The 24,704-nt window shown below is 37.0% G+C and overlaps 1 protein-coding gene across 1 annotated transcript in view; it reads left to right on the forward strand.

Moving 5' to 3' along the window:
• The window catches only part of IMPG1 (interphotoreceptor matrix proteoglycan 1), a gene marked incomplete at its 5' end in the record, with an annotated part of 55,988 nt that extends 31,308 nt beyond the window's left edge, over window positions 1-24,680 (forward strand). The window contains 5 exons of the mRNA XM_083856187.1: window positions 13,396-13,946; window positions 14,724-14,943; window positions 18,119-18,329; window positions 20,832-20,915; window positions 23,096-24,680. Coding sequence (XP_083712313.1) covers window positions 13,396-13,946; window positions 14,724-14,943; window positions 18,119-18,329; window positions 20,832-20,871 — 1,022 coding nt within the window. The 3' untranslated portion in view covers window positions 20,872-20,915; window positions 23,096-24,680. The remainder of the gene's footprint in view (window positions 1-13,395; window positions 13,947-14,723; window positions 14,944-18,118; window positions 18,330-20,831; window positions 20,916-23,095) is intronic.
• Window positions 24,681-24,704: the final 24 nt, after the last annotated feature.

A 24,704-nucleotide genomic window follows, 5' to 3' on the forward strand; every position in this document is an offset into this window, starting at 1 on the left:
CCAAATGTCTGAAAGGAAGAAGCAGAGGGTCTTTAACTCACCTGTACTGACCCCTTAAGAAATTATTTGCTGCATAATTAGGCTAGAACCTGTCAACAAAATCTAGAGCTGTAAAAAAAAAGCCTCCCCCAAAATAAGGCATCCTATCTTGTTTCTCCTTGTTGAACAACAGTAATGTCTAAAACAAGCACCAGAGTATAAGAATTCCATCATTATTTCTGCAGCTGAGTAGCAAGAGAAAAAAAATAATTGTTCCCTGTCTAAAAAGTAGGGATGCTCAGTTAGGAATCACTCAAAGCTGGAGCTATTATATTTTCTTAAAAGCATATAGTACACAAAGCATACTGCTTGCTTAACAGTCAGGAGAGCTGTTGGAAACCTGTTTATTGAGTTTTTAAAATGTATGCTCTCTACTCTTTAAAACTTTTTCCCTTTAAAAAGCTTTTTTTCTATTCTGGCAGTCCTGTGTGTACAGTATTTCCTGTAGTCTTTTATTTCCTGATATACTGTGTATTTGATGGGAACTGATGGAATTCAATCTGGAAATTCAGGTTTTATTAAAGTCACCAGTGTTAGTACTATTAATTTTAATATGGCAAGCAGAATCTACCTGGTACAGAACATTTCACACTTTGTTCCTGGCTGCATTTCACAGCTCCTTTTCTTAGTAATAGTAAAAAAAAAAAAAAATTAAAATAAAAAATATTTTAGCTGTTATTGCTGTGAAATAGCAGGAACTACTCAGACAGTACAGTATAAGGTTGGACAGAGGATTAGGGTCTAAAGAGTTGTCTGACATTCTACTGTATTAGTTTTCAGCCATTTCCCCACCCTACTGTCCAGAAGATGGAGCACATTTTCTTCATCATATGTTTAGAAATTTAAATTCAGTCTTCTTTACCATGAAATGAAAAACTGACTACAAAAATAACATAGTCTGAGGTTCTTTTAGGTATTAGCTCTGTTTCAGAGATGGACTTTATTGCATTGGCTGTCACATGTGTGACATGTGTGACATGCACTGCAGCCTGGACAGCACTACAGACTCCTGAATATTGAATGTCTACATCCTACACCAACTACTTCAATTGTGCCTGCCTGAGGTCACTGAGCAAGTAATAAAAAAAATTCTTTCACAACTCCCAAAAAGGCAATCAGCCTCAGCCTCACACACATAAATATAGGCAAAGTTCTGCATACAACACCTAGAGAAAGGTGAGCAAAAACAGGTGAGGGATGAAGAGTGCATGAGAGGTGTCTTTTTAAGCCATGCAAGAATGGGATTTGTCAGGCATGGGCTGCCAGTGGGAGGGGTGAGCCAGGAGCAGGTGTGGGACCTCTTTCAGCCAGAGCTGTGACAGTACCGTTCTGCACAGTGGAGTTGTCCATGGGCAGCCAAGAGCAGGGCAGTGAGCATTAGAGTGTTGTGCTGGCCACGTGGTGATGGCAGCTACTCCACCCCTTGCACTTGTCCAAAACCAGCAGGAAGATGCCAAGCTGTCCTTAAAGTAAGCCAAGAGTTCTGAGATTTCACTATAGAATTAGAAAAAAACCTGTGGCACAAATTTCCAGTGCTCTTATTGAAAAGTTCTGAAATGTCTGCATTGATGTCACTATTTCAGCATGTGAACCCTCAGAAAAGTTTGCTGCTTTTTGCTGTAGGGCTTTTAAAAATCTTGTCTAATTCTATTTTGCATTTACAACCAGTGCAAACAAACAAACAAAAAAATCTTTTTCCTCCTACTGTCTGAGATCATACCTGATCACTTTTCCCTAGCATATTTTTCGTATCTTTCTCCTTCTGGAATTAAAAGTCATTAACATTTCTTCTGTATGGTTAAATTTCTTTCCTTGCAGTCCTCCTGTGACTGTCTAAAACAGTATGACAGTTCAAAAGGGAAGCAATTTATGTAACGTACTAGACAGATGTTATTTCAAAAACCAAGAAAATTTTAGCAGTAAAACAAACAATAATACTTGGCTTCCTAAACAGTAAGAGGAAATATAATTTGAATTTGTTTTAATTGTAGCTACTAACAAATTGTACAGCCCAGGTAAATGTTTATCCCAAAATCCTGGCTTGATAGAGGAGGCATTAATTCTGGAGAAGTTATTGCAAAACAAAATAAAGCTAGCAGTAAAATCCTTCAGCTATTCATATGTACTCCATCTCAGTTCAAGGAGCCTGGGTCATCCTTAGGTTCACAAGAAAGCCTCTGAGAGATAAAGACTCTGCAGGGTTTATTTCAGGGTCTTTTTTCTGTCAGAAGAAACCACTGATAAGGAGTACATGATGGTCACATCTCTGTATGTGTAACTGATAAAAGCCTCATTAATTATTGCCGTAATTGACCTCATGTTCACACAAACCTGCTGTGAGTTGTCCCCATTGATATTATCTTGCTACCCAACAATTAATTGGGCAGCACACTCTTCGCTCAGTCTTATTTCCAAGTAATCTCTAGGAAAAAACCTCAGGTTTTTGCATATTTGTGGATTCTTTCCATCTCTGGTTCATCCTCAGCTGCCTAAGCACTGACTTTGCTTAGCACAATTTTCTATTTGGCATAACCATCGTCATAGAAAAGAAAATCCTGTTGTTTCTTGCAAGAACCTCTCTGGATGTTCTCAGGATTGGAATTCACCCATTCTTCGTGCCAGGAATGCTCACCATTCTTTTCACGTTGATGGATATAGAGGGTAAGAGCTCTTCTGTTCCCTTGAGTATTTTTATGTTTTCCTTATGTTTTCTTGGATCATAAACTGACAGGATTTTCTTGACATTTTTCCCCATCAGCTTCTCTCTGTGCCATTCTACTTGTCTCTTGCTGCTTCAGATGTGCAAAGAGAGTTTTTTGTGAAGGTTGCCTGACGTTTGGAGAAGTGAACAGGTAGGTCTAGCAATGTCATTTTCTCAAGCACTTTATACAATATTCAGTAGTCTGAAAGTTGTCTATAAATTGAAGATGAGGTGAAGAGTTTCAGCAGGCTTATATTAGGATATGCTGGATTGGAGGAAAAGTTTTGATCAGTTAGAACTGCCTACTCAGAGTATTCCCAAAGAATCCTAAACATATTAGAATAAATTATTAGCATCTGATCAGAATTTAATGATAGCATTCTGCCCAGCTGTCTCCATGCTGGGAACAGCAGGAGCAATTGGAATAGAACAAAATCTACATCATGTCTTCAAATCAAACATTAAAATGCTGAAATGAAATTACTAATCCAAGTGAAAAATTTTCAGAGAAAGTAAGCACTATTTTTTCAATTTAACACATGATTTGTTTAAACTTTTAAGGTATCCAACCACTTCTGTTTTATTTTAAGGTTAAGCTCTTTTCCTTCAAATATTATTTCTTATTAATAACCCCCCCACACACACAATACAAATGAACCAAAACAAGTGATAATTTTCTTTAAACTCAATTGATAATTCCAGTGACTCATTGAAATGACTGTGTGAAGTACTGAAAACAATTTATATTGCTTCTGAGAAAATTTGCTTATCCAGATGCAAATCTTCTGAGCCACTTGTATAATGAAAAAAATGTAACACCTCATTGTGCAGCTATGAAAACAGCAAGAAGATAGACCTCAGTGCTCCACCACTCTTCAGTCACATTTTGTAGTCAAGCCTACAAACCACGCATAATTCTTCCTCTTTGTTACAGTGCATGAAAGAGCTCTCCCTCCAGGAGGGATATGTATGTGTTGCTGCATGTGGTCTAATTCCACTTTGTTCCAGAAAATTAATTTTCTTTAGAACTAAAGGGCTAAAAACTTATTTGAGGCAGTTTACAGTTTTTAGATGTTATGAGGCAATTAGAATTATTGCAGTCAAGGGGGAATATAAAAGGCAGAAATAAGTTCAGAATTTGAAGAGACAGTATCACAAATAATTTCAATACACTAACGTCCTGAATAAAATTAATTTCAAACCCTTGGCCTTTGCAGTAATATAATCAGAATGATATTTTAAAACAAATAATACAGACTTCTGCACTGGGAGTGTAAGGTTAACATTTGCCGTGTCATAAATGAATGAAACTAATGAAGTTTACATGTCATGTAGTCAAGTTGGAACAAATATTAGGTGAAGTGGCACTGCTGAGACTAACATGCCCTAAATAATGCATTTCCCTCACTTATTAAAAATCCTTGGTCTTGCTAGAAATGCTGGGTTTGGAAAAAAAAAAAAAGTGTTATGATCAAATGGTAATAAAACTTTGACTTTCTAAATTATTCATCTCCTCTCTTTGGAGAATTCAATATCCTTGCAGCATAGAAGAGTCCACTTGACCTCAGCCTGGAAAAATTTTTAGTCTGTTCCTTGTTAGAGAAACAATCATGCCACCTGCATTGGATTGTTATAGACAAGTTGTAACTTGGGTGCTCTGAATCACCTCTGCTCCATCATCTGCTCCATATCTCAATGGAATTTTGTATCCTGTCTATAAAGAGGGCTTGGCCTTCCAACTTTGATCTGAGCCATCTTGAGATGCCTTACATAGGTAGCACTGATGCTAATATCAATTTAAGCTGCTTGGTAGTCAGTTTGAAAAACACTATACTGTTTAAAACAAACAAAAATACATAAAAATCTTAAATGGAGACATATTTGCAATAATTTTTGTACTAAGTTTAATGTGATTTGTGTTCATTAATATTTACAACTTAAACTCCAGCCGGGGTGTCATAGGCTTTTTGGTTTTAATTGCAAGGTGCGAGTAATTTCTGACTTTTGGTTGAAGATACTATGCAATTTTTTTCTCCATAAGTCCTTAATATTTTTTTTCTCAAATAAACTTTCTATAAAGTTCTGTAGAGGAAAAAACTAAACTCAATTTCAAGCAATGATATCCAGGTGTAAATTAGAAGGAGACAGAAGTTCCTCTTTCATTCTGTAGAATAGTAAGATCATTACATGCATCAGTAAGAACATGTTTAAACCAAGCCTGTATGCAAAACTTTTCATTTCTTCTTAATTTTACTACATTTACATGTTTGGTCTTCTCTTTCATTCTTCCTCAGTTGGCAGACTTCTTAAAATTAAATTATTGTAGTATACAATATTTGTGGTGCCAATAATACAGTCAAAATTTTATACAGGGTTAAACATTCCTTTAATAACCATCTTTATTGCTATGCAGTTTGGAATAATGGGCTTTCAAGCAGAGTTGGAACAGGGAATTGTTGGCACAGAAAAGCCTGCTGGGGTTGACTGAGGAAACAAAAATATTATTCATGAATGGCATCTTCATAGCAGAGGATTTCAGTTCCTAAGGTCCATCTTTCAATAACAATTGCCATAGTTTTAATTTATCTTTCTAGAGATTGAAAGGAATGAAGTTGGGGAAAATATTTTAACACATTTCAGTCCTTTCTCCTAAATGTATATATAGCCTAAAGCAATGGCTGAAGCCATGGTAAAAATTGTCTTAAATAATTAAAATAAGCTCTAAGTTCCATTCTCATCCCTATTCTATACCATCTATATCTACACCTAGCTACCCCTATATCTTCTGCACCATTTCAGAATCAGGCACTAACTGAAACTTCAAATTGAAAAAATAATCAAAATTATGCTTCTTGAAGAACTTCACAATATGACTACATGATACTGCAAAGCTTGAATAAAATAAATAACAAGTAGTGTGGCTCGTGAGGAGGAGAGGGAGTAAGCATCAGTTGCAGTTTCAAAAAGGAATGATTTTTTTTCCTCTGCAATGAGGTTTTGCCCTCTTATTAACAATTCCTTTTAAAACTATGGCAAGGTTACTGTTAGTATTATTTAGTTCTTTCACAGGGAGTGAAGAGAGTATTTTATGGACAGCTCCCTGGTTATTTTTTTCTTATTTTTAGTTTATCAATATATCTGTAAGTTCTATGAGCAGTTAGTAAAAGTGTTTCTTTGTATTGTCACTGCACCTCAACAACAGCTGGAAAAGTGAAATGAAACTCATGTACTTGAATCCAACCATTTGATGTGAGAACAATCCCAAATACTCATTTAATCATCGTTTTCTGAAAAACTAGCTTATGCCATAAAACTTCTGCATCCAGTGTTACAGGAAAGTCTCTTGAGGGATTGCATGCAAACCTGAGGCTAATGGCTCTAAAGACAATTTTACTGCACTGTGGGTTTAACATTCAGCATTCTGGCATTCTGCCTGCCTCCTGCACTAGCAGCAGTGCTCTGGCTTTCTGGGCTGCTCAATCCAAGCATGATGGGTGCATCTAACAAGCCAAGTCTGCACTAAGGCCAAAAGTCCTTTTCAATATCAGTAAAATTGAAATGTATTTGTACAATGAAACATAAAACCAGAAGGATCTCCCTGCTTAAATATCTCCTATCTCTCTCACAGAGTCACATTTTCCATTGGAAACTTTGAGAAAAATCAGACTTCATCCAAGGCACAATTTAGAAGACCAAAATACTCCTCATTCTATAACTTTCATTCAATGAATTTTTTTCTCATACAAGTGACTTCATAGTGCAAGGGGGGGAAAAGTATATATACTATTTTCATCTTTCTAGGCAAGTCTTTAAGTGCTCATCTGATGATGAAATTTTAAGAGAATCACTGTGTTTAACTCTCTAATTTCGTGTTTTTCTTTTCTGTTTTAGGTCCTTGGTCAACACATTACTTGAATTTGTTTCATGTAGCTTCTATTTTGTTTTCTGTTTTTACCATTTTGTAAACTAATAAACTTTGATACCACAAAACTCTCTGATGGTCCCATCATCTACAAGAATTTCCTCTGATTTTTTTTTTCTGTTGCACAATTGAGAAAAATAGAGAAAATGGGCAGGAATTTAGAGAATACTTTAAGTTCTGAAGGATAAGCATTGTAGCTTGTCAGATTTTGTTTCCAAGCATTCCAAAGTAAAATAAATCATGAAGAGTATTCCAGGTTCTCCATTTGGGGCGCTCTAAAACTGTTATGGTGTCATGCAGCAGTGTTTGCAACCGTTAGATGGATGCCTCTTTATATTTCCAGGCTGTTTCACATAGATCTCATGATTTTAAATTCATGAAAGAAATTTAATTGAGAACATTCAACAAGGGAAGAAGAGATGTTAAATACTCCTGAAGCTATTGTTTCAGTGAGAGGTTTCTTATTTGTTTTTGATTCTATTCTTTCGTCAAAGTGCATTTCTCTTTGCAAATTCACTGCTGCTTGGGTTTGCTTCCAAGATTAGCATGGTACCTTTCTTGTTTAATATATATTTTAATATGATATTACTATGGTAGCAAATAGTTCAGAACTTCAAAACAAAATATCTTACAATACATAACAGCCATGGTATCCCTGGAATTTTTAACGTTTTCATGTAAATGTACTAACAAATCCCTTTACTTCACAAGAGCATTTTAGTCTTGGTTGCATAATTTTTTAGCAAGGACTTTACTCAGAAAACTTCCTTTAAGATGCTTGAGCACTAGTATGTAATTTTATCTGGAAATCTCAGTAGTAGATGAGGTAAAAGTTCTGTCAATGGTCAAAGTGACTTGTCATGTTATGGAAATAATGTACCCCTGACCTGCTGTCCAAGGTATCTGATTATACACCTCACCTCTCTGTATAATATTCTTATATTCTACTCAGAATTTTGGGTATGCTTTAAACACCAGCTGTTCCTGTATTGTTTAAATTATATTTGTGTTTCTGAAATGCTTAATCCTCTAAAACTGCTGAAACATGAGAATCCCAAAGATGGTCATTAAGGTTCAACATCAGGTTTTTCAGCATATGAATTTGCACAGGTCTATGAAGTAAGATTGCTCAGTTAATAGTTATCTATTGTATGTCCACCTGTTGTTCTTAAATTATTAACTTGAACTCAACATTAAAAAAAAATTAAATGTATTAATTTCATTGTTTCAAATCTTCACAGAAAGAGTATTTTTCAGAAAACTTTTAATTGAAGTAACAGAAGTCTTTTATAAAACAGCAAACGGCAAGCTGAATTACTGTTTTCAGCCATGCTATATGGCCAATGCATGTGAAAATTAAAATCAAAGAACAAATTTTTAATCCCACAAGAAACTGATATTTCAGAGAGCTCTTACAGGTACAGTGACCAAATATGAAATTGTTAAAGGCAGATGGGACTCCCTTCTGCAACAGACTGACTTCTATAAAGTCTAGGGGAGCTAGATCTGTCATTTCCCAAGGACAGGTCAATTAAAATACTGACCTTCAAGCATTGCATAAAGAGAATTCTTTATCTGTACTGAAACCTTTTTGTTAGTTGAATAAGACCAGCTAACTTGCACCAGTGAAATATTTATGGACAGTCAGACTGTAGTGAACTGCATCATTCTGCTGCTCTTGGGCAAACTTGGCTACTGTGAGGGAAAAGTTGCAGAGCAATAAAAGTAGTCAGGGCTTTGTTTGTTCTTAACGGTTTGCTCTTAATCTTTATGCATCTTGGAAGAGCAAGTAAAGAGTTCTTTGGTTTTTTTTTATTTCTTCAGTCATTGCAGAAATAAATAATACTACTGACCTCCCAAAACAAAATCATGGTAAAGATCCCAATGAGATGAGGCCAATGTCATAACTAAGTTTGGGAGCACACATCCCAAATCAAACATACAGTCTGTTGCCCTTCAGAAATGACTTAGCTAAGCAGGAAAGTCAGTGAAACAGAGTTGTCTGGTACTGAGCAGAAGGTTGGCCTTGATACCTGTGTGGAGATAGCTAAAGAAGCATCCTTTGTTCATAATGAACATAGACAGGATTAGTAAGCTTTGGTTGCTCAATGCCCTGAATTCTGTAGTGGTTTAGATTTTCAGGTCTTGATTTCACAATTTTTATCTTATTTTTTAAGTGTCAGGTAGAAGTGAATAGTCCTGAGAATAATGAGAGATTACTGCTACTAAGCAGAATTTTATTAAGATAGAAAAAACTCTTCTTGTGACATCATTCTTGTGAGAATGATATTTATTTGTGTCTTTCATGCTGAGGACATTGATAATGAAGCACAGCTGCAAGGTATGGAAAATTTCAAAATAAGATGAAGGCTTCTATAAGTTACACAGAACACCACAGTAGTGGAGTGAGTAGCTAGAGCTGCGATCTCAGGCTGTCCTACAAAAAGTTAGACTACTCAAAGAGCTCCAGTGTGAATGCTAAGGAAAAAGGTTAATAGAGAAAAGAGTGTTTAGGAGTGGAGATGGAGGAGGGGTGGTGTGCATTCCCAGCGAACTCAGGTTCTGTGGAGTCAGTGGAGAAAGAGTTCTCTGGATTTAATGGACATTGAACCTCACTTCTGGAGGGTCCGTACGGACAGACAGAATGACAGCCTTAGATCATTGTGGCTCTTTTGGCTTGGTTTGCAGTTAGAAGGATGAATGTAATCAGTAACCATGTATTGGGAGACACTTGTTGTGACACATTAGGTTAATGATCCTCTTCTCTTAATCCTCATATTACTTGTGCTCTAGTTAAAAATTAAAGGCCTCAAACATAAATTCAGCACTTTGTCTGTACACAGCAGTCCTGTGTCCAGGGATTTAGTGACATTTCAGGCACCAAAAAAATATGTAAATTTGAATGCATCTACTGTCTGTATCCATCTGGTGTTGGTATCAGCAGAGCTGCACACGAGGTGATTTTTACTCTGCATTGTGAACCAATCTCTTAACTGCACACTTCTCCCTTCTTTGGTTATTTCTTTCAGCCAGCAAGTATGTAAATATAGACATTGTAAAACTGTAACTTTCAGGTACAAGAACATGCACAGAATACTCACTAGTGGACTTGGGAAATATGTCAGTGCTCATTATGCTCATTAATGAAAGGAAATGCCAGGACCTCCTAATGTATAACATTCTGGGCCTGCTCATTAATGCAAACCCACTAGGAAAATGTCTCATGGCAATTTGACTTTTCCCAAACAATTACTTCTTATTCATGGTCAATTAGAAGAGTTTTCCTCACTTAAAAAAAATATGAGGACCAACGAATCAGATACCTAAAATGAAGTTATTGAAATGGCAGTTAATTTTTTTCTGATATGTCAAATCTATGTATTTCACTCTGTCAGCAGGGAACAAATGCCTACATGGAAAACTTCTTTTACAAAGATTTAATATTGCATGGGCGCAGAAAATTGCCTCTTAATGTTTTCACGTCTTTGCCAATGAGTGTTTAATTTTTGGTATAACACTCTCAGTACAATACTGTCCTGCCTTGGATATGCAATACAAATAAAAACATCTGGGGAGTTCAGTGAACAACTTTGCGGGAGGATAAGAGGTGGCTGAAATTTGAGTTGCAGTTTATAATACAGACATCAGCTTTTAATTCTATTATACTGTTTAACTTTCAATGTAGTTACTCTGGGGGTATATTTGATTTCAGTGTCTTATTTTGTGCCCTCTGTGGATTCCCCACTCCTGAATGATAGTGCTGTAGACTAAACTTTATGCTGAAATTAAATATGCTGAGATTGAATGTCTAAATCTTCAGAGTTTGTACATGTAGAGGTTTCATAAAATAATAGTCTTCTGATGTGAAAATCTCATGTACAAAGCAAATTGGTGAAGTTTTACAAATAATTCCTTTATGATGAACAATGTAAGTGTAATTTGTGTTCTGTTGCAAAATTTTATGCATACTTTATGCGCATATGGATTCACAGATTTGTAGAATAAGTTTGATTGGAAGGGACCTGTAGAAGCCATCTAGTTCAATTCCTTTACAACAAACAGGAACATCTTCAACTAGATTAAGTTGCTTGGAGTCCCATTCAATCTGACCAACATTTCCAGGGATGCGGCATCCATCACCTCTCTGGGCAACGTGTTCCAGTGTTTCACCGATCTCTTCATAAAAAAATTGTCTTCTTTCATCTAGTCTGAAAATCAATATATATTGATGTTATATATGAACCCAATATTTTAAATGCAAAGGGTTGGGGTTTTGTTTTACATTTCAATGACAAGCAGGTCAAGAGGGGTAATTCATTTCTGAGCTCTACTCTTGTCACAACCCACCTGGAGTACTCTGTTCAGCTCTGGGTGCCCCAACACAAAAAAGACATGGACCTGCTGGATAGAGTCTAGAGGAGGGTCATGGAGATGGTCAGAGGGCAGGAGCCCCTCTCCTGTGGAGACAGGCTGAGAGAGCTAGGCTTGTTGAGCCGGGAGAAGAGAAGGCTCTGGGGAGAGCCTTACTGTGCATTCCAGTACCTAAAGGGCGCCTACAAGAAAGTTGGACAAGGATCTTTTACAAAGTCATGCAACAGGACAAGGGAGAATGGCTTTAAACTGAAGGAGTATAGATTTAGGTTAGATATTAGGAAGAAATTCTTTACTGTGAGGGTGGTGAGGCACTGGAACAGGTTACCCAGGAAAGCTGTGAATGCCTCATCCTTGGAAGAGTTCAAGACCAGGTTGGATGGAGCCTTGAGCAAGCTGGTGTAGTGGAAGGTGTCCCTCCCCATGGCAGGGGGTTTGGACTAGATAATGTTTAGGTTCCCTTCCAACCCAAACCATTCTGTGGTTCTATGTAATGTCCAGGTCTTCTATGCTTCATCCATAGTTCCTAACTTCTTAGGATTGAATTTCACTGAAGTCTCATGTAGACAGAGGAAAATCTGGGTAAAACCAGCTACAAATCATTGTATTGCTGATTTCAACATGTCACTTGTGTAGGCAAGTCTTGCAGCAGTAACAGGACACCTGTTAGACAAAGAACTGGTCAGTTTTCCCTGGGTTTGTGACTGGTGCTGTGCCAGAGTAGGTGCTCTGCAGCCCATGATGTGAGCCCATTTACCAACAGGAACCAACACAAACTGTTGGCTCACTTGCTGTCTGTGTCTTTCAGCTGGAGAAACAGTGATGGCTAAGAAATGGCAGCTTGTAGAAAACATGCTCAGAGATCATCTTGTTATGCCCTCAAGGCCTTTTAAGTTACTTTGCTTGTAATAAGAGGATGCCAGAAGACCTTTATAGTCTATGTATAGATCATATGTATATATATACACAGCTCCATGCCAGGCATGCAATATATATATGACTGCATATATCTGCTTCAAATTTGCTGCAATTTCAAAGCCACTTCAGTACATCTTTCTCCCGTAGTTATCTTTCTAAAATATAATCTGCCTAACAAATGCCATCACAATCGTACGCTCAAGTGTGTGCTCTCGTGCTGAGAGAGATGTCTGTGGAGCTGCAGGCTCATCCCATCAGTAGATCATCCTGCATTAATGCCTCAAGCACTAATGCTAGCAAAGCTGTTCTGTGTTCTCTTAACTGATAAGTGACTCTCACTCCTTATCAGCATAACAAGTAATAGCAAGAGCTTTGTAAACAGAGAACATCACTAGGCTTTGCTTTTCTAATCTGTCCATATCCTTAATCACACAAGAAACATGAGGACATGGCAAGAGAAGCGCATCTGAAGCTTTTAATGAAATGCGTTGGCAGGACAATTGCCACCTCATTCAGTCAGGGATATTCCCAGTGCAAAATCTAGCTCTCCCATCATATTTCCTTTGGCCACTTGGGAGGAAATTAGCATGTAGAGAAAGGAAGAGTTCATCAGTAGGAGAAAAATTTTTCTTTACTGCCAGTAAGTGATTTTGCCTGAAGGGGGCTGCTAAAAGTTCCCTGTGAAGAATGGTATGTGACATATGGGAAAGGACAAAGTCACCAGTTTGGGCAGATGGCTGTTGGTGGAGGCCATAATTTATTGTGAAGTCACTGTGGCCAGGTAGCTGCAAGCCAAATTCAAAGAGTTGCATTCCTGATACTTTAGATTTGGATTTCAGCTACAGTTATCATATAGCCCAGATCCATGCCAAGCCTCAAGGGGGATATCATAAAAGTCCTGCTTCAGGTGCAGTAGATGGCGTCTTAAGGTTTGAATATTTTTTCATTGCTGCTGTTGTCTTTTGGGTAAATTGACACAGTTTGCATCTGTAGGAACCGTATTGTTTTTTGTAATCACATTTTATGATTAGTGGCGAATAAGAGCTTTAACTTTTCGCAGAGGGAAGCAGAATTACTCTGGCATACAAGTGTTTCAAGCAGAGATCTCAAAGCTCCAATCTCCCCTTTCAGACAATATAAACTGACAGTGTGATTATGTACCTTCAGACAAGAATGTGCTTTAGAGGCTCAGGAAATACTTGCCAAGCATAACTATTAAACATAGAACTCACAGAAATCCCATCACTCAAACATGTGTATGAGGTATTTTATTCCAGTAGTCCTTCTTGGTGACGGTGTTAACGTTTGCATATTTAGATACTGTTAAGCCTGTTGTTAAAAATGTTTCAGTGGAAATGCCATATACATAGTTTTTTCCATGCTTGATGCTTTTGATGCTAGCTTTTCAACATAACTAATTTGGTTTTATCCTGTTTTCCTGCAGCAGTTAAGATCATGGAAGAACCAGAATCATCAGGTGATGACATTTTTGTTACAGCCAGCACTTATGAAAGGTTGCCTTTCTTTACTGGTCCAAGTGATGTCTCTACCGTGCAGCCTGGAGCTGTTTTCACAGATGTGCTGCCATCAATAGCACCACTGCCCGCAGCCACCAGCCCCTCCTACAGCCCCTCTGAGATCATCGAGCAGTCCCTTGAGCTACCAGACTCCTCAGCCCCAGCCCCTGAGGGGGTTCCCACAGACGGCACTGGGATGGGAGTGCAGGACATCGCGGCTGAGCTGGACCAGATTGGCACGATGGAGGAAGGGGAGCAGGGCAGTGGTGACATCTCAGTGCTGACCACCGAGCCTGCAGGAACCACCCCAGTGCCGGTGCTGAAGTATGTGACTACCAGCTCCATGACAACTGCAGCCAAAGGCAAAGAGCTCGTGGTTTTCTTCAGCCTGAGGGTGACCAACATGCACTTCTCTGATGACCTCTTCAACAGGAGCTCGACAGAATACAAAGCACTGGAACAACAGTTCATGCAGCTGGTGGGTGAAAATCAGCTTGAACGACACCTATGGTAGTTGGGTGCAGTTTAAAGGAATACACTGAATTGCACAGTATTTTAACAATACTGAACCCTACTACAGTTCAATCCGATAAGCTGTTTTTTAAAGGATCCATAAGCCTGGGATGCTCTTTGAGTATGAAGACAAGAGTTTATGAAGTCAGTGATGAAAGATTTTACTTGATCAAGAGAACCCAGATATATGCCTAGCATGTAATTTATTTGGATTTTTCTTAGATCCATGTCAACGGTATAGCAGTGCTGATTATATCTGAGGCTTGTGTCTGCTTGCTGCATTTAAAAATAAGCTTTTAAAAATACATCATAGCATAGACTGTGATTAGATATGGATTTTCTTGGTTGGTACAATAGGGCACAGGTCAGCTCAGTAACATGACTATTACACTATGCCCTAACCTGCCTGGATTGAATGTTTGAAAATAATTAAAGTTGGCTTTTGAGTGAGGTAATTTTTTTCTCTTCCAGATGAATAAACTCCCCAGCTGCTATGCATTTCATTACAGGGGAAATTGCTGCCCATCCATCTCAATACATTTTTGAGAAAAGAGCAGAAAACCAGAAGAAGATACTGCTAAACAGAAAAGTTAATTTGTTGGTGGAGCTTAGCTATTGTATTCAACTCAGGGAAATAAATCTGTGATGTATGTGCTTGATAAAGAAAATTGACTATAAGAGAAATTAATAGCAGGTAGACACTGACAGTAAGTTAAAATAAAGGCAAATCTCTGTTTTGCAGCTACTTCCATACCTTCAGTCCAACCTTACAGGTTTTAAGCACTTGGAAATCCTCAACTTCAGGAACGGAAGTGTGATTGTGAACAGCAAAATGAAATTTGCCAAGACAGTGCCATACAATATCACAGAAGCAGTACACTGTGTTTTGGAAGATTTCTGTGATGCTGCAGCCCAACACCTCAATTTGGAGATTGACAGCTATTCTCTGGATATTGAGCCAGGTAAGATTGCATTATTAATGTATGTGCAAAATCAAAACTAAGCTGTCACAGCTTCAGAAGTACAACCATCTTGGAAATAACCACATTAGCAATAGCCTCCCAGTGAAAGGGGGTAATAAGACAAAAAAAGATGTTGCAAATTCTCTGCAGACATATTTTCATACTGCAATGAAATCTGGGTGGAGCTGTTGGGCTGTGCATGTTCACCAGCTGCTTTTCAGAGACAAAGAGAGTGATCTCTAGAATAAACGCTGGGTAAAGACAGCTCTTATTCTAGAGATAGTATAAGAAATGCTCATGTGCAGTTTGCAGGTGTGATATGCAAGTCTTGCATGAGAGTATGAAAACATAATTTCTGATGATTATTGCAATGTTGTAAGCAAGCCATGGTTTAGAGCAATTTTTTATCCCTTTTTTAAAGAGATACAGCATTCAAAACAAAAGGAGACAATATTGAGGAAAAATTGGATTCTACAGATATTCACTAATTGGAGCACGACTTTATGTAGTACTCCATAGATTTGTAATTCTAGAATCCCTCTGGATTTCTATCTCTCAAATAAGTTTTTTGTTTTTGTTAAACAGTAGAAAGTCAATAACTATACATCTGGACACTTTCTTATGTCAAAAACTTAGTGTTTGCAAAAACTACACTGTTTTATAAAATTGAATCTATTTTTCAGGCTCTGATAATTATTTCAGGGTTGAATTTAATTTCATTTCCCTAGAGAAGAACAATAGCTAAGGTATGCAGATGCCTTTAGGAGTTTTGGTTAAGCTGTCTTTTTGTGTACAGATCTGTGACAATTCTGGAACAAAAATCCATTTACAATTCAGGCAGGCAGTTTCTAACCAGTTTTCATTTTACATATATCTTTATGGCCACTAAAAACATAGGTAGCTTGTAGTAAAGAAAGTTAACAAAATCACAGTATTTTACCCTTCAAATACTGCCATGATAAACTGATGTTTGATGACTAAAGTATTAAGTTAATTCATTATATAAAGAGTGAAATTTGGGCTGCCATATGTTCCCTCCTTTAGTAATAAATTTTCATTAAATAAAAATTAAAATAAAAAAGATCCTAATATTCAAATTCAGAAAAAAAATTTAAAATCTTTAATCTTCATACAATATGCCTTACAGATGTGGTATTTCAACATTAATTCTAGAAAACACAAAGTTTATTACAGAGTTTGTGGAGAGAGGGGTTTTTTTTGAGGCTTATAAGCAGTCGTATAGAGTCAAAATACAAGAAGTTGTGTTTAAAAAGTCAGTATGTTCCAGTACAGATGTTTCAAAGTCTGATTTCAGTAAACAAAGTTTCATTTCAGAATGCAAACAAAAAAAAAAAAAAATCCAAAGCTCTGTACCAAGTTAAGGTAATAGAAGCAAATTCCTCTTTATTGTGAAACTGAGAGCCATCTAGTGGTAATGATGTTCTACCAAAGTGAAACGTGGATGGGAACTGACGCTCCAAAATCTATATTAAGAGTCAGCAGCTGCAAAGGGCTGACTGCACTGGTCATAAATAATACCATAAAGAAGGACTTTTAAAAATACCTGCATGAAATATTTCATTAATCTAAATGAAGTGAAAACAGAAAATATTGCAAAGTATGCAGTTATGTGTTAGGGAAGATGAAATATTATCACAAAAACTCAGCCCAGCCAAATATTCAAGCCAAGCTCTACTTGTAGTTGGAGTTTACTTGTGAACACACTCACAGTCCAGGAGTAAAGGACATATCAAACCAACATGCACATTGCATATAGCAAAGGGAAATGGGGCCCGCTAAAACCCACTATTTAAAGATTGAAAACAGGAAGTAGCCATAAAATTATTGAGGGATTATAAGTGAACAGCTCTGATGGATTCATTTCTACCACTGAAGCATATCCCAGTGTGAGATTTCCAGTACTACTATAACAAATGCAATCCTCATTTTTTATTTAAATTAGTAGTACTGAGCATCTGGTATAAAGAGCATGAATGACTGCAGAAGAAAACTCTGAGGCCACTTACAAGCTGCAATATCTAGTACAAATTTTCCTTTTAAACCACGTAACTATAAAGAAACACATAGCCCAGCTCAGAGCTGTATATCTGCTCTCATTTCCTTCTCTGCTCCCTTTTCCTAGTTTTGTCCACTTTTTTTTTTTTTTTTTTTCCTTTCTGGATTCATGCATCTTACTGGGGCTGTTTGATGGCAAGAACAGGGGATTTGTATCCCCTGGTCTGCTTCTCATCTTTTGCTTTTTGCCCCATGGTACACAGGAAACAGGCTCTAAGACACAAGAGGCGGATGCAGCTCTCCTCATCACCCCATCAGCACAAGCTGGGTTGAGCACTGATTTAAAATCACTTTTTCTGTTGTTTTTTTTTTTTTTTTTTTCTTTTTTTTTTTTTTCTTTTTTTTTTTTTTTTTTCTTTTTTTTAAATTCCTTTCTAGTAAGAAGCAGATAATGGGAAAGGAGAAACAGGCTTGTGTAACAGCTGTCTCTGATTTGGGCCTTCCCATGAGCATCAGCAGGGTCCTTTTCCCTTAATCTCACAGAGGCATCCCTTACTAATATTTAAAAAACAAAACAAAAAACCCAGCAAGCCTTCCCAATGTTAACATACCACAAAACAAAAAAACTTAAACAAAAACAAACAAACAAACAAAACCTCCCAACACTACAAAGCCTGTAAGTGTATATTTTCTTTAGAATATGACAGTATTTCTACATTGCAAGTCTTAGTTTTGTGCAATATTCAATAATCTAATTCCATTCCTGTCATGTCCTAAATTATGTGTTTAAGACCATTACAGTTGAAAATATTTCTCACTCATAAGGCTGCAGGACAGGATCCATGAGTACGATGATAGCGCTCACAGCGCAAACAGGGTAAAAACATCCAAACGTGGAAAATCCTTGCCAGTGAGATGAAAATAAACTCACTGCTTAACAGTGATGGGGTGAATCAGCGCAGATGTCAACATGAACTTGCATGCTTGAGGTGTCCTGTACAGGAAGAAGGCTGTGTGTCCTCTCCTGCTGGACAACATCCTCCTATTAGCACGCCCAAGTGGCAGCCAGTAAACGTGAGCTGTTTTCTCTGGCTGCCACAAGCCCTGCCAAGGCCCTTTGGGGTAATGTTTCAGTTAATGATTTACCCATCCTTTACAGCTGATCAGGCAGACCCCTGCAAATTCATGGCATGTGACAAGTTTTCCGAGTGCGTAATGAACGAGTGGACAAAAGAGGCCGACTGCCTTTGCAAGCCTGGCTACGCCAGCCAGGATGGATTGCCCTGCCAGAGCCTGTGCGAGCTGGAGCCCCATCTCTGTGTCAATGGTGGGAAATGTGAGCTGGTTCCAGGAAGAGGAGCTGTCTGCAGGTAAACGGATTGATGCATTCTGTTAACAGCCCCATAAAATATGCTAATAAGCCAAAACCTTGACATTCAGTTGCTGTAAGTCACACTGCAAATACCCTTCCAAGTATAAATAGCCTCACCGTGGATAAATCCATTTCTGCCTCTTAGTATACACAGAACATTATGATCTAGTTATTTTTAAAGATGCTTCAGAAATTTATTGGAAATTCAGCATCACTGGAAGAGATTACACACACAAAGCCATGCATTCCTTTCAGATTTCCCAACGCATTTTGGAAAAATGAAATAACACATTCACAGTTTTGCTGTGAATGTGCATGCTCATTACATGGTAGCATTTTAAGAAATTACATATTTCTAAGATGTATTAAAAAAGAAATCTTTATTCATATAGACTGTGATTCCAGACCACCCAATAAAGGACATGAAGGCTAAAGCTGCTTTTAGGGCTTTCTGGGAAAGACTTGAAGATTAGCAGCTTTTCCTCACTGCAAATATATTCCTTAAGGATTTTTAAATGGAACTATCTTAAGTCAATACTCAGAACTACACAGGACTTGAACATATTAACTCTCTTTTACAAAGTATCAAGTTTTTTCTCACTGTAAGACTAGACAGTTCAGAGCATTATATGAAACTGTATACTAGTCTGGCACACAGTAGCTTACCAGCCATGTACATAAGCAAGAATCAAGTTACAATTCTTGCATTTGTTTATTTTCTCTTAATACTTTGACTAGATTAATGATACATCTTTTATCTTACTTAGATTAATGTCAAAAAATAAGACCACAGGACAGTTTTCAAATTATGCAGTAACATAACAACTAACAGTTGGGTAACAACCCAACTACCAAAATTAATTTTCTTCAATGAGTATCACAGATATTATATTGTATTCATCACAGTTAATGCCAACTGTGACTTTCAGAGTCACAGTTGAACAGCTGCAGCATTTAGTATTAGAAATCAGCCTGTGAGCTAGAAAGGTCCTCTTCAAAACTTTGCTGAGGTAGCAAGGGGTCTGACCTACTCCTCCAAGAATGAGATCACTAAGAGAAATAACCCTTTTCCCGTTCAGAAAAACCCTGACTTGATGTACAGGTATAACCAAACCATCCCAAGGAATTATGAAAGTATTAAAAATAATAAATTAAATTTTTTGTGAATTATAGCAAGTCGCAAATTCTGACCAATGTCAGACTGACAGCTTGTGCTGATTTGTACCATCAGAGAGAAAATTACAGCCTACTATTTGTTCCATCTAAATTCACTTTCCCCCTGTCTTAAAAGTGGAGTAGGGTCCTGCTGTTTGTAGTAGAACTCTTATTTCAGACCTTGCTCCCCAGAATGAAATGACCAGTAAACAGAATGTAGGCTTCAAAGATGTGTTTGGACATTACCTTAAGATACACCTGAACTTCTAAAGTTCTAAACCACAAATGTTACCTGTGGGGTCAGAAATTTGTAGGAGATATTTAAAATGCATTATTTCCTTGAAATTTGTCGGTTGTCAAGGAATATATCAATGTCTTTTTATTTAAAACTCACTCTCACAAATGTAAAAATATTATCTTTCCTTATCATCACATTATTTTCATGCAGACATATAACTATTATTTGTAGTGGATATAATGAGTTCATATTACATTGCAGATTTTCCTTTCTGTTTTTGTTACTCAGTATTTTTTTGCTTTGAAGTTCTGTACATTTTTTTTCTTCCTTTCCTGATTTTAGATGCCCTGTACGTAGACACCAGCTTTACCAAGGACAGCGCTGTGCAAAGTTTGGTCCAGAACCTGTACAACCCTTCATTTTTAGACCTCTCATTCTTGGCTTAGGAAGCCTTGGTTTTCTTTTCATCATTTTAATTATTCAGATAAGAAGAAAATGCAAAAGAAACTCTAATTTGCAGTAAGCTGCTCACAGTCTTTTCCTTCACATTTCAAAATATCCCTTTTGTTTCTTTTGCAATTTAAAATCTTACCTGAACAAAAATGTTCTGCATTGTAGAAGTCCTACTCTCAGCAGCTGCAATTCAGAAAATGATGTAAGGATTAATCCTGCTTTTGAACACGATGAACCCCTGTCTAGCCTTTGTCACACAGCTTGCAGTGTAAGTGCTTGTCTCAGTTCCTCAGAGATCCTTGATCACGAAGCATTACATGAACCTGAAAACACAATTCAGCCTGGAGGTAAACTGCATGGAAATCCCTTTCTCATCCCTCAACAAACAGCCCCACCTGAAATAACAGGTCCACCTTCATGTGCTAACTCCACAACTAAATCAAACTTGAAGCTACTCTCTTGCTTGGGAATTTCAGAACTGAAAATACTAACGTATTCATTGCTTTCCCCATTTATTGCAGTGTAGGTTTCATAACAGGACTGTAGAACTGCTTTTCTTACAGCTCTCTTGCATGGCTCTGGCAGTCTATCCTATCTGAGTGCTTTTAGTCATTTAGAGAAATAATTAGTGGTTTGGTTTTTTTACTCTTGTAGGTCACCAGATGAGTTTACAAAACCAAGACTGACAAGTTAGTCTCTGGAATTCTTCGTTTCCAGCATCAGCCAGACAAAACCAAGGTTTGTGACTATTTTCAAGAACCTTAAAAACCTGTTGTGTCCCATTGTCAATGTTACCAGGGAGCCTCTTTGTAGCAATTCCACACAAAGAAAAGCTCAGATTTTTTTTGATAGGACAATTAAATTTTCTTCTTAAATGTTTTTATGTAACAAAGTTCTATTTTGTACAACCATGTGCTAATGTGGCAGTCACTTGAACATGTGAATACCTGAAATGACAAATTAACACAAAATGCAATCCAAAGAGGAGGTTTACATTGCAGAACTAGGTCACTTAAAATCTCAGATCACTCAGTCTGGTTAAGCTACACAGAGTCTGACAAGTAGGAATTTTAATTTGAGCAGAATACTGCTCATATCTCAAGTATTATTTCAAGTTTTGTAACTTGAAACACTTACATCTTTGTGGGGGGAAAAAAAAAGACAGAAAGGAAAAAAGCTGAATCAAAAACATTCCTCTAAAATTGGCAGACTGTTTCTGATGTATCTGAGTATGTCCTCTTGATAGGTACAAAAAAAAAAAGCTTTTACCTGCCATTTTATTTTTTCTGAATTACAGCCCAATTAGGAATAAAAAGGTTTTGCTATAGCTGTTACAACCGTAAGTTATTGTGGGGAGTATCAGTACAGGAGTGCCCTTAGCAGTAGCTGGAAATTATGGAAGATAGGATACCAACTACGTGAATCTTGGGCTCCTCACATGTTTATTGTTATGTAAATAAAAGAAAAAGCAAAGATACCATATAGAAACATTTTTTATCACTGATCTTCATCATACCCAGGTCTGATCTCTCCATGTACTATGGCCACAGTTACAGACTGAGCTGAAAATGGGGGAACAGGAATGCAAAGATAACTATGGACAAAGATAGATATGGACAAAGCAGCAAGAAGGAACTCACTTCACTGCTCATAAAAGCACATGCACAGATGTTTGCAATTAGTATTTTACACCCACCTTAAAAGAAATGTGCTGTGGGCAATTGTAGGCCAATAAACTTTCATAATAGATAAACTACTTAAAATTACTACATAGAAAAGCATTAAATATTTGATTAAAGTAATAAAATGGCACATCTGTGAAAGAAAACCAGATCTGTGTCATCTAGGCCACATTTGAATTGTCAAAACTACATTGACAAAGCTCTTCTCAAGATCTAGTTAAATAAATTTAGTGAGAAATCCAGCAACCACAAAATTGAAATGGATTTTAAAAAAATAGGTGACTATTTTTTATTGTTACTTAAGTTCACAGTGAATGTTTACATCAACCTTATATTCAACGTGTTTTTAAAGATTTGAAAAAAGTCAATGGCGGAAGAAAATGAAAGTATAAGAGCTTTCATTAGCTGAATCTAAGAGGAGCACTTTGATTTCACAATCTAGAAAACTCCTTCAGGACTAAAATTTTTAACATTGAATATGGCACTTGAACTGAATTTTCAGGAGAATGTGGCTATCTATGGGTCCTAGGCCAAATCGAGAATTCAGTATTTAAGTTCTGGTTTGCAATATGTAATGACAGCAGTGACAGCCTTTTAGGATGTATTATCTAGAGTAAGTAGACATTTACTCTGTAAATATCTGTATTTATAAAGCTCTGTATTTTTAAAGGCATTTATGAAAATAGGCACAAAGTTCCAGTAGAAGCTAAAATAACCCCAAATCCTTCCCATATATGAAAAAAATGTCTCCAGTTTAGTTATAAAATCACTGCATGGAAAATAATTGCAAAACTTACTTATCAGAGAGGGTTTTGATTGGGTGTTTTACCCAATTAGTAATTTAAAAACTAACAACCTTATATCCAGGGATGGTGCATTCACAATTTCTCTGGGCAATCTCTTCCTCACCACCCTTACAGTTAAGAATTTCTTCCTTAATTCTAATGTAAATCTCTTTAAATTTAAAGCTATTCCCTCTTGTTCTACCACTCCCTGCCCTTGCAAAAAGTCTCTCTCCTCCTGTCTTGGGCCCCCTTTAAGTACTGAAAGGCCACTAGAAGTTCTCCTGGAAGCCTTCTCTTCTCGAAGCTCAATTCTTACAATTAAACTACAATTATCTTAACGGATTTTATTGTTAATTGTTTATTGAGACCTTGCCTGTTAGTTATTAGATAAATAGTACATTTTCAAACTCAACAATACTTTTCAAATGTCTTATGGGACTTTCTCTTACAGATATTCAAGAAAGAAGGGTCTGCATTATTCAAGATTGGACTTCAGGATGAGTATGAGAAAAAAAATCAAGGATTCCTAAAGATACAGTATTTTGGCTCTAAAATCAGTGCACATTAAAAAAAAAATAGTTTTACTGAAGGAAAGCAAATGACCAAGTTGAGCAGCTTTTGAGCAGAGCATGTCTAAAATGCCTGGTAGGAAGTCCCCACTATTAAGATGCATGCATTAAGCTTCTGGTGCTTACACAACTTAACTGTTTTATTTAAGAGCTGAGTGCTAGAAACAGATTTTGCTGAGATGTGACATTTTTCAATATTATATATTACAAACATTCTGGTAAACATGTCAATGAAACTTCAGTGCATTTCTATACCCCTTTATTAATCTCCCTTACACACACTGATGCAAATGGTGAATGGAAATAAGAGCTGTCATTGACCAAAGGCCACGTTAAAAGAGTTTGGGAACTTCTTCATTCCCTCCCTGAATACTCACATTGCAAATCACACAGAAGTTGGATTTAATATTTCAAGGGTTTCTATGCACATCAGAGTCCTATTTTTCTGTTAATAAACACATCATTTTTACATATGTACATATTCACTCAACTGTTAACTTCTGAGGACAGTGAAACTATCAGGTTATCCTAAGACTTCAAACTTTTTGCTGAGGTACAATATGCGGAATTTTATCTTTTCAGAACGTGAGATTTCTATTCACAAGCACTCTCTTGGTAGGGAGTAGATTAGAATTGCACATGAGCACCTACACTTTACACTCAGTATCCACACAAATAATTTTGAGAGGTTACTGTTAGTTTTTGTAGGAGAAATCCAAGCAGACAACAGGTGGCCATTAAGTATTTTGTAGGCTTATTAATTTATGCACTATGAATCCACAATCCTGATTCAAGTACCAGCATTATTTTGGGTATCTTTTTCTTGAGTATATATCTCTATTTATATTCTGCACCAGTGTTGTATTCAGGCACTGGTTTGCTGCTTGGTGCACACCAGAAGTTGTACTTACAGCTCAAACTGAGCTTCTACAAAGTTCATGACTATCCTGGATGACAACTCCTCATCCAGATGTGAAACTTTTGTGTATCCAGGACAGCAGCTGATTTTAGGGACAGTTCTTACTTGGTACTGTGCAGTTACCACAGCAAAGACTGAACTTCAGTTTACCTTCTCAAGCCCACTCAAAAGAACTGTTTACGAATTCCAAACAACTGCACGGATTTGCCTGCAAAACTACTGGAACTGGTGACTGCGTACAAATGAAGGCAAAGCACCAATACAAGGTTGAGTTTCTGCAGCTGAAATAGTGTTTTTACTTACTTTATTTAAGTAGGAAAGAAAAATAAAGAAGAAACCTAAGATGTGGTTTTACACAGTAACACTTCAGAACAAAGTTACTTTAAAAGTGCTTTTTGCAGGGCGCTGGAAGTCATTCTTGCCTACAAATGCTAGCTTTTCACTATTGCTCATGTAAGCTAAAAATGCATTAAGAATGCTGATAGCATTCCATGTTTTCCATTACAAATGTATTTTTGTATGTGTTTAGTGTATTCAACTTATACTAGTTATCATTAGCCCGATTAAAAAAC

Source organism: Zosterops lateralis, assembly GCF_965231275.1.
Source record: "Zosterops lateralis genome assembly, chromosome: 3".
NCBI classification, from domain to species: domain Eukaryota; kingdom Metazoa; phylum Chordata; class Aves; order Passeriformes; family Zosteropidae; genus Zosterops; species Zosterops lateralis.